The following is a 10,690-nucleotide window of genomic DNA, read 5'->3' as shown; positions in this document are numbered from 1 at the left end:
AGCGCGGCAAAAAAAGCAACGCCAGAAAATGGCGCCGGGGGGTGGGGTGGGGTGGGGTGGAGGCGTCGCCAGCTTGGCGCCCCCGGGGCGGCGGGAAGAGGGGCCAAGGCCACTCCAGAGGGCCTCAAGAGCCTCCCCGCTGACGCCCGACCAAGACAACACGGAGGGCAGCTATTGTGTCTGCACACGGCCGGCCGCCAGCGCCGTTGGAGCTCGGAATGCTGGGGGAAAAAAGTCTATTCTCTAAACAGAATGCGCTACGCAGACTGCGCATCCTCGCCCCAGTGGGCCGGCCAGCCCGGGTACGTCGCCCCGGAGGCTCGCCCCGCCCCCCAGCGCACGTCCTAGCGCTGGCGGCGCGAGAACGGTACGCCCGTTGCGTACGCTGCCTGATTTGGGTGGGCCGCCAAGGGCGCCCCCCCTGCGTCGCTGACGTAGAGCTCTTCCTAGAATGTCCGTAGCGCCGCGCCGAGCCCTCGGGCTCCTCCAGACGCTGTTTACGTAGCGTCTCGGCCGTGCGTAGCGTTAAGTGGGAGCAGGCAGGGTCTCCGCGGCCGCCGCCATTTTGTGCTAGTCGCCGGGCAGGAAGGGAGACGCCTCAGCCGCGGCACCGCCCGGTTTGAGTGTGACCGGGCCTCCCCCCCCACCCGTACTCACCACCCCGATTCTCTGTGGTTTTGCTCCCGTCTCCGACGAGAGAGGCGGCGACGGTGGCGTCTGCGACGGGAGACAGCGCGTCGGAGCGAGAGAGCGCCGCGCCTGCCGCCGCCCCAACAGCGGAGGCGCCGCCGCCCTCGGTCGTCTCGAGGCCGGAGCCGCAGGCCCTTCCTAGCTCGGTCATCCGTGCCCCGCTCCCAGATCTCTATCCGTTTGGGACCATGCGCGGAGGCGGCTTTGGGGACCGGGACCGGGACCGGGACCGTGGAGGGTAAGGGAAGGAGCGGGAGGGGGGGCGGGGTAGCCCGCGGCCGGCTCGCCCCGGACAATGGCGGCCGTGCGCCGGCCCCTGGCTCGGGCGGTCGCCCCCGCGGATCGCCGGCGGGGTGCGGAGGTGGCAGGCCGGCCTCGTCGCCTCGCTCATCCTTGGGCCCCCGCAAAGCCGCAGCGTCTGTCCGGGAAGAACCCGGAGGCCCCAGTCCAGGAAAAGCGATCTCGAGATGACGATTTTCCTTTCCGTTACGTCTCCAGCCGTCCCTTTCGAGGGGCTGCCGTCGAGAAGGCCTTTTCTGAGTCCAAACCAGATTTTACTCCCCTTGCGGTCATATTTCTGTTAATTAGAAAACACGTTGGGATGGGAAGTGCGGGAGTTGCTTTTGAAAAGATCGAAGTTGGGAGAGCCAGACAGGGCCCGTGACGTTTCATGTTTGTTTATTGCCTTTTAAAGATCCAGTTACGCTGCAGCATTAACTTTTAAGGCCTAAGCTAGGGAATTTTGTTTTTACGTTTTTGCAGGACTGAAAAGACCTGGCTTTATATTTCTTGAAGAGTGTTTCAGAGTTTTGTTAGTTGACTGATTTACAAGTGGGGTGGAGTGGAAGAAGACATTGAGCTGAAAAAGTCTGGGGCCTTCTGAAACTGACGGGTGTACTTGGCTGTATATAGTTTTCTGTTGTGTTGGTTCAGCAGTGGTGTTAATAAAATTACCCCAATTCTGCCTACTGAAGATAGATATCCAATGAATCCCAGTAAAATTTCTTGCCATAAGTCTTGTCTGGGTGCCTTAGTCTGCCCCGGTTGACCTAGAATGCACCATATTTGAGTGTCCCAAACTCTGGGATAGCAAGTGTCGGCCACCACACCAGGCTCCACAGAAGGGGATTTGAGGCTGTAGGTTTTGTCCCACTTCTCCCTAACTGGCTGGTCTTGAAATTCTTCAAAGTAGCTACTATTGAATTGTCTCTGACTGTGGAGTCTTTTACACGAGGAATAGGAAATGAGGTTTTAAAATGCCCCATTTGAAGCTGGGCGGTGGTATCGCACGCCTTTAATCCCAGCACTCTGGAGGCAGAGGCAGCTGGATCTCTGTGAGTTTGAGGCCTGCTTGGGCTTCAGAGTGAGTTCCAGGAAAGGCACAAAGCTACACAGAGAAACCCTCTCTCGAAAAGCCAAAAACAAAAAAACAAAAAAAAATTTTTGAGTAGCAAATAAAGCTCTGTACTTTGACATAGAGTAAGGCAGATTAAGGGTGATACTTGGATTGTTCCAGGAATAATTAGCTTCTAGTTTCATACATTTTGGGTTTAACAAGTGGCCATATCTATTCTTGTTTGGCTTACCTGTTTGTTGTAAAAGACATATAAAAAACAAGACTTAATTTTAAATCTATCTGAAGGGGGCTTTGTTTTGATTCAGGACCTCATAGTCTAGATTGACCTTGAACTCTGTTCTTGCCACCACCTTTTCAAGTGCTAAGATTACACCTGTTCGGTACCATATATAGCTTTGAATTTTATTAAACAAACAAAAAAAAACCCTAACCTACATACTGATGGTTTCTTCTTGTAACTCAGTATTATTTGAGCCTGGTGTTACCACCAGGAGACTGAGGTAGGAGGATTGTGAGTTTCTGGGGCCATGTGGCTACAGGGTAAAGGAGGTTCTGCCTCAAAACAAGAGTAGTACTATTAGGGAAAGAAAAGGGGATATAAAGTAAAATATATTGTTATAAAGATGAAGGCTAGAGAGGAAAGGATTACAACTTTTTAAAAAATATTTATTATGTGTACAGTGTTCTGTCTGTATGTATACCTGCACACCAGAAGAGGGCACCAGATCTCATGATAGATGGTTGGGAGCCACCATGTGGGTGCTGGGAATTGAACTTAGGACCTCTGGAGCAGTCAGTGCTCTTAACCTCTAAACCATCTCTCCAGCACCCACAACTCCTTATTTTGGTTCTTTTGAATAGAACACTAGTTCCTGATGTCCCAGTAGTTTGCAGATTAGCTGAGAAGTACTTGCCCCAGCAAGTTGGGGGAAGTTGGCCAAGAAGCTGTTGTAGATTTGAGGGGCTTGCATAAAGTATGTATGTTTTCCTCGAGTCCACAACCTTGCTCTTGCAGGTAAAAGAGTATCTTCTTTGTTCCGAGGGCAGGGACCTGTTTAGGTTTTAGTCCATGCAGAGTCTCTAGTCCCGCTTAAGCCACACTGGGTATGTAGTTGATAGCCAGCAGTTTTGCCAGCTGGATAGAGCTAGTGGTAATGCTGTTCTCTGCATAGAAAACTAGGGGGCAGAGAAGTAAAGTGTGCTCCCAGATTACATAGTAAGTTTCAGAATTAGAATTCAAGCTGGGGGGTGGTGGCGCACGCCTTTAATCCAAGCACTGGGGAGACAGAGCCAGGCAGATCTCTGAATTCAAGGCCAGCCTGGTCTACAAATCGAGTTCTAGGATAGGCTCCAAAGCCACACAGAGAAACCCTGTCTGGAAAAACAAAAACAAAAAAACAAAAACAAAAACAAAAAAGAATAATTAGAATTCAAGAATTCAAGCCTTGTGAGGTTCCAGAATCTCTTGAGATGATAAGATGAATGGTCTTTCTAAAGGGCTTTCCAGAAGCCACCACTTCCTGTGCTTTCCTGTCTCATGAGATGGATACTTATGCATCAACATTTTCTGGTGTCTCTAGGTTTGGAGCAAGAGGTGGTAGTGGCCTTCCCCCGAAGAAGTTTGGTAATCCTGGGGAGCGTTTACGTAAGAAGAAGTGGGATTTGAGTGAACTCCCCAAGTTTGAGAAGAATTTCTATGTGGAACACCCAGAAGTAGCCAGATTGACTCCGGTAAGGGGGTGGGGGAATGAGAGGGTTTAAAAGGGGTTAATCCGAGTGCTTTATATTTTGCTTTATATTAGGTCATAGCTTTTTCATGTGTTGTAGAGTGTTTTGTGTTTTAGGTAATCGTCCGTCCTGGTCCATCGTTGTCCCCTCCCCCAGGATTTCTCTGTGACAGCCCCTAGCCGCGCTAGAACTTGCTTAGACCAGGCTGGCCTCAACCTCACGGATCTGTCTGCCTCTGCCTCCTCCCAAGATTAAAGGAGTTTACCCACTATGCCCGGCCATGTGTTGTGCTGTTTCTTCAAAACAGGGTTTCTCTGTGTAGCCCTGGCTGTCCTGGAACTTACTCTGTAGATCAGGCTGGCCTCGAACTCGGAGATCCACCTGCCTCTGCCTCCTAAACCATGGGATTGAAGGTGGTTGTCACCACCACCCAGCTTGTTTTATTTTTTATTTTCCTTTCCCTTTTTGGTTTTTCAAGACAGGGTTTCTCTGTGTAGCTTTGGAGCCTGTCCTGGAACTCGCTCTGAAATCAGGCTGGCCTCGATTTCACAGAGATCCACCTGGCTCTGCCTCACGAGTGCTGGGATTAAAGGTGTGCGCTACGCCACCACGTCCGGCCGTTTAATTTGTTTGTTTGTTTTAAGATTTATTTATTTATTTAGGTATATGAATAATGTCTTCATGCATGCCAGAAGAGAGCATCATATCCCATTATAGATGATTATGAGCCCCCATGTGGGTAACTGGGAATTGAACTCAGGACCTCTGGGAGAGCAGCCAGTGCTCTTAACCTCTGAGCCATTTCTTTATCCCCTGTTTTTATGTTTTTTAAGTAATGTTGTTGTTGTTGTTGAGATAAGGTCTTGATTTGTAGCCCTAGCCAGCCTGGAACCTGCTATGTATCCAAACACTGGCCTCAGACTCGAGAGATCCACCTGCATCTGAGTGCCGGGCTTGAAGAAGGACACCACCACGCCTGGCTTGCCTTTGTCATTTGTTTTGTTGAATTTTTATGTGATAAAACTATTCTGTTTGTGGCATGGTCTCATTATGTAATTCTAGGCTGGCCTTTAACCTGCTATCCTGCTACTTCACCTCTGGATGCCAGGGTTATAGGCATGGGCAGGCACATCAGATTTATGATGTTCTCTCTTTGATCAAACCCTGAGTTTTGTCCAAGAAGGCCAGTTCTTCTCAACCATTGAGCTAATTTTCTTTTAGCAGTGCTGAGTTCAAACCTAGCACCATATGCATGTAAAGCTTAAACTTTACTATGGAGCTACACCCTCATAAAATTAGTTTTTAAAATAAATTAACATTGTGTGTTTGTGTGCTTTTAACCACTTGATAGTGTATTCTACTCAGAAATGATTGCTTGTCCAGAAAAGCTCTGTAATGGAAAGAGCATTTGGGCCAAGTTGTACCTGTTCTCTTCCTCATTGTAGTTTTAGGTAGAAGTGAACTGTTTGTAGTAGACTCTCACTAAGTAACCCTGACTAGTCTGGAAGTGTTTTGTAGATAAGGTTAGCTTTGAACTTGGGCTGATCCTTCTACCTGCTCCATTGGGATTACAAAGCACCTTGCCTGGCTAGGACTTACTTTTGAGAGATTGTTCAAAAGCCTGTGGAAACTGGAGCTCTTTAGTCAAGTACATCACAAACTTGAATTCATGTAAAAAGTATTAGTATTTACCATTGTGATAATAAAACTTAAATTGAGAAGAACTTTTATTGTCTTCTTTTTCCACCCTGTAGTATGAAGTTGATGAGCTACGTCGAAAGAAAGAGATTACTGTGAGAGGGGGAGATGTTTGTCCAAAGCCTGTCTTTGCCTTCCATCATGCTAACTTCCCACGTGAGTGTTCTTTAATCCTGCATTAAGTGGTAGGTTGCTTAAAGGTTTTGAAAGGCTCAGAATTTTGTTAAAAAGACAAATAGAAACCTTTCAGAAAGACAAGATAATGGCTCATGCCTTTAATCCTTAGCACCTGGCAGGCAGAGGCAGGCAGATCTCTGAGTTTGAGATTAGCCTGGTCTACAGAGTTTCCAGGACAGCCAGGACTCCACAGAGAAAAGCGGGTGGGTGGGGGGGTGGATAGTAATTTAGTGTCAGATGGCTCAGTGGGTACCTAAGTTTAGCCGTGGAAGGTCTCCTCTGACCTTCACAAACTCACTCTGGCATATCATGCTTGCACACACAAAATATTAAAGTTCAAAAAATTTTTAAATAGGGGAACCCGTGGCTGATATGTAGAACTGAATGGTATTGTAAAATAAAATAAAAGAAAAAATTTTTTTTTTATTTTATTTTTCATGACATAGTCTCACTATGTAGATCAGGCTGGCTCTGTCTCCCAAGTGCTGGGATTAAAGTCAGGCACCACTACCACCTGGCTTTAAATACTAATTTTATGTGAATTTCAAATTTTTTTTTTTTTTTTTTTTTTTTTTTTTTTTTTTGGTTTTTCGAGACAGGGTTTCTCTGTGTAGCTTTGCGCTTTTCCTGGAGCTCACTTGGTAGCCCAGGCTGGCCTCGAACTCACAGAGATCCGCCTGCCTCCGCCTCCCGAGTGCTGGGATTAAAGGCGTGCGCCACCAACGCCCGGCTCGAATTTCAAATTTTTTAGAAGCATGGAAACTACTAGTATTAATAATACTATTTTTGTTTTGTTTTTTCGAAACAGGGTTTCTCTGTGTAGCCCTGGCTGTCCTAGAACTCCCTCTGTAGACCAGGCTGGCCTCGAACTCACAGAGATTCACCTGCCTCTCTGCCTCCCCAGTGCTGGGATTAAAGGCGTGCGCCACCACCGCCCGGCGCTGTTTTTGTTTTTTAAAAGATTATTTGTGTGGGGTGAGGTTCCTGAGGAGGTCGAGAGGACATCCGATTTCCTAAAGTTGGAATTACAAACAGTTGTGACCTGAGATGGGTATTGGATACCAAACTTGAGCCCTCTGGAAGAACAGCAAGCACTCTTAACAGCTGAGCATCTTCTCAGCTTTGGTTTTTTTGGTTTTTCGAGTCAGGATTTCTCTGTGTAATGGTCCTGGCTGTCCTGGAACTCGCTCTGTAGACCAGGTTGAACTGGAACTCAACAGAGATTCACCTGCCTCTGCCTCCCGAGTGCTGGGATTAAAGTTGTGCACCACGACTACCACCCTGCTTCTGCATTGTTTCTAATGCCAAAACTTGTGGTATTTTGCCCTGTGTTTTACAAGGCAGCAGAATATTGCTTCTAGGATATAGTATAAACTTTGGGAACAGTCAATGACTCGGGCTGTGCTGTTAGGTGTGTTAGGATAGTAGTTCTCAAAGGTGGTAGTGGACTGGAGAGGTTGGGTTTCAAGTTCTTGATCAGTTTGTCTTGTCTTCAGTAACTGCTACTTCTTAAGACCTCATGTGTGCCCTTAGTTTGCCTAATAAAAGTAGTAATGCATTTCCTTTTCTTTCAGAGTATGTAATGGATGTGCTGATGGATCAGCATTTTACAGAACCAACTCCCATTCAGTGCCAGGGATTTCCTTTGGCCCTTAGTGGCCGTGATATGGTTGGCATTGCACAGACTGGCTCTGGGAAGACATTGGCGGTAGGTACCAAGTCTTTGACATTGTAGTCACTTATTTTGTTATCCTAGTTGTCTTAGATTTTTCTCAGGTTTCCCCCACCCCTGTCCTGAGACTGGGTTTCTCTGTGTAGTCTCTGCTGTTCTGGAACTGGCTCTGTAGACCAGGGTGGCCTCCAACCAGAGAACTGCCTGCCTCTGCTGCCTCCCATGTACTGGGATTAAAGTTATGTGCCATCATGCCCAGCTCACATTTTCTCAGTTCTTAAACTTAAATTAAAAAATACTATGTGCAATCCTGGAATGGTGGGGCACCCCTTTAATCCCAGCACTAGGGAGGCCGAGGCAGGCACGTGGACCTCTGTGTTGGAGGCCAGTTTGGTCTATGCAGTGAGTCATATAGTGAGACACTGTCTCAAGGCCAAAAAGTAAAATACGTGTGGTATTTCAGCTGTGTGTTTTTATTGTACTTGAGTGTGGGAATGTGTTCTGTTTTTCCTCACTTTCTAGTAGGGCATTGTTTATTACTGATTTTAATTGGAACCCGTTGAGATTATGGCTTGAGTTTGTATAACATTGTTCATTCTCATTCCTCCTCAGTATTTGCTGCCTGCGATTGTTCATATAAACCACCAGCCATACTTGGAAAGAGGAGATGGCCCAATTGTAAGTGTGTTACAATCTGTAATTTTTAAGAATAACTACTTCAAATGATAGTTGAGTTTTAGGCACTGTGTGTAAAAACCCAATTTAATTCTTTTTTAAAATGTTTATGGGTATTTTGCCTGCATATGTGTCTGCATGTGTGTTGCCATGGAGGCCAGAAGAGGGTATTTAATCCCCTGGAACTGGAGTTACAGTTGTTACCTACAATGCGGTTGTTAGGAATTAAACCCAAGTCTTCTGGAAAGGGGGCCACTACTCTTAATCATTCCAGTTCCTTCCCTAATTTAATTCTGAACCTTTTTCTCCTGTCTTATTTGGAATTAAATGACTTACCCAAAGTTACACTGACACTGAATTTGAGGCATTCTTCCTCTTTTCTGTTTGTGGTCCTGGGTATTTTGTTTGTGTGTGGTAGGCATATATCCCACCACTGAGCTCTACCTCCCTGAACCTAGTCTTTGAACCAGTCTTTGCAACAAATTCAAGTACAAGTCTTTGTTTTAGGGTTTGTTTTTAGTACTGGGGGGGGTGGAATTTAGGGCCCGATGTATGCTAGGTAAGTATTCAACCACTGGGCTACATCAACAGCTCTTAAACACAATTCTGAATTACTCATTTTTATTAGTTTTGGTTATTTTTCTGTAGGGAATAAATTCAGGGTCAACTTGTTAGGGTCAGTTCTACCCACCATGTGGGTCTCAGGATCAGGTTGTCAAACTTAGGGGCAAGCCTTTTTACTATTTACGTAGACTTGGCTGGCTTGGATCATCTTTCCTCTGCCTCCTGTGCTGGGATTAAAGACGTGCACCACCATTCTTCCCCCCCCCCCCCCCCACTGTCTTACCTGACAATGCTCTTAACTTCTGAGCCATGTCTCCAGCCCTCCCCCACTTTCTAAGTAATTTAAAAAAAAAAAAATTATGTGCATTGGTGTTTTGCCTGCATGTATGTCTGTGAATAAGGGTGTTGGATCCTCCAGAACTTGAGTTCCAGGCAGTTGTGAGCTGTCATGTGGGTGCTGGGAATTGAATCAGGGTCCTCTGGGACAGCAGCCAATGTTCTTAACCACTGAGCCATCTCTCCAAGCTCACCTTTTATCTGTATTTGCTGCTGATATTTATGGTTTTCTTGTTTGGATTCCACTCCGGCCCCCTCCCCCGCCCCCCCAGGGTTTCTCTGTAACAGTTCTGGCTGTCCTGGAACTTGCTTTGCGGACCAGGCTGGCCTCAATCTCACTCAGAGATCCGCTTGCCTCTGCCTCCTGAGTGCTGGGATTAAAGACGTGTGCTACCACCACCTGACACATGGTTATTTTGTTTTGTTTTGTTTTTGTTTTTGTTTGTTTGTTTGTTTGTTTGTTTGTTTTGAGTCAGGGTTTCTCTGTGTAGCTTTGGAGCCTGTCATGGAATTTGTTCTGTAGACCAGGCTGGCCTCGAACTCACAGAGATCTGGCTGTCTCTGCCTCCCAAGTGCTGGGATTAAAGGCGTGTGCCGCCGCTACCACCTGGCCAACGTGGATATTTTTTAAGCTTGTGAGGTTAAACATTGGTCATACAAAACTGGGTGTGATAGTGTATGTCTTCAATCCTAGCCCTAGTAGATAGAAAGAACTTTAGGGTCATCTTCAGCTACATAGTTAAGGGCCGGAGAATCTATATAAGACCCTTTATTTGTTTGTTTGTTTATTCATTCATTCATGTATTTATTTGAATTACATAATACAACCTAAGGGGGTCATTTATACTTCACCTAATCATAATGTATCAGAGTAACCCAAGTGGAGAGGATGTTGGTATCATTTCCATTTCTAAATGGTAAATTATATATTTTTCATTTTGAGCTCCATTGCTCAAATAACTTGATGTGCTAAATTAGACAATAAGAGGAAAATGAGACTTCCTGGTGGTTCTTAGGGTTGTTTGGGTGTTTTTATTAAACTCGGGGTGGCTTTCTCACTTGCACTTGCTGCCCGTCCCCTTGTCTCAGTGTCTAGTGCTGGCTCCGACTAGAGAACTGGCGCAGCAGGTGCAGCAGGTGGCTGATGATTACGGCAAGTGTTCTAGGTTGAAGAGCACATGCATTTATGGAGGTGCTCCGAAAGGTCCTCAGATTCGAGACTTGGAAAGAGGTAAGAAAAACCTTTTCATGCTTGCTAATTTCTGTAAATGAAATTGAATAAAACGGGTTCTTGTGAGAAAATTCAGTATTTTTAATAGTGTAGAAATTCTTGGGATGCAGTTCTATTAGCTACTTTGTTGGGGGCAAGCTTGTGGCTAGAGCTTAACCTACTCTTTGTGAAGTTCTCTTTACGTCATGCTTTCCAGATCCTGTTAAGTTTAGCCACTGCTGTAGCATTGAATACAGCCCCCAGGGCTGCTACCTCCTAGTTTCTGTGGACTGAGGTCTGGATACTTCATATCCAAAGCTTCTTCATGGCCTAGATCTTGAATTTTGCTTTCCAGGCGTTGAGATCTGCATAGCCACTCCCGGGCGCCTGATAGATTTCCTGGAATCGGGAAAGACAAACCTTCGCCGATGTACTTACCTTGTGTTGGATGAGGCTGACCGAATGCTTGATATGGGCTTCGAGCCGCAGATCCGTAAAATTGTTGACCAAATCCGGGTTCGTAAAGCTGACGCTTCTTTGTTCTTTCTATTCATACCTGTTTGACTGTGTAGAGTCCCTTAAT

At 46.2% G+C, this 10,690-nt stretch overlaps 1 protein-coding gene across 2 annotated transcripts in view; it reads left to right on the top strand.

Annotated features, from left to right (window-relative positions):
* The first annotated feature begins 504 nt into the window (after positions 1-504).
* The window catches only part of Ddx17 (DEAD-box helicase 17), a 21,546-nt gene continuing 11,360 nt past the window's right edge, over positions 505-10,690 (top strand). The window contains exons 1-7 of one of the 2 annotated variants that reach the window (XM_006979152.4): positions 505-928; positions 3,628-3,778; positions 5,530-5,629; positions 7,225-7,358; positions 7,935-8,000; positions 9,987-10,128; positions 10,463-10,623. In XM_006979152.4, the coding sequence (XP_006979214.1) occupies positions 879-928; positions 3,628-3,778; positions 5,530-5,629; positions 7,225-7,358; positions 7,935-8,000; positions 9,987-10,128; positions 10,463-10,623 (804 nt within the window). In that variant the 5' untranslated portion in view covers positions 505-878. The remainder of the gene's footprint in view (positions 929-3,627; positions 3,779-5,529; positions 5,630-7,224; positions 7,359-7,934; positions 8,001-9,986; positions 10,129-10,462; positions 10,624-10,690) is intronic. The other variant, XM_006979151.4, reaches the window with a different exon arrangement.

The sequence above is a fragment of the Peromyscus maniculatus genome, chromosome 20 (assembly GCF_049852395.1).
Source record: "Peromyscus maniculatus bairdii isolate BWxNUB_F1_BW_parent chromosome 20, HU_Pman_BW_mat_3.1, whole genome shotgun sequence".
Lineage (NCBI taxonomy): Eukaryota > Metazoa > Chordata > Mammalia > Rodentia > Cricetidae > Peromyscus > Peromyscus maniculatus.
Note: the sequence above shows the minus strand (reverse complement) of the source record. Positions and strands in the feature narration are given on the sequence as shown.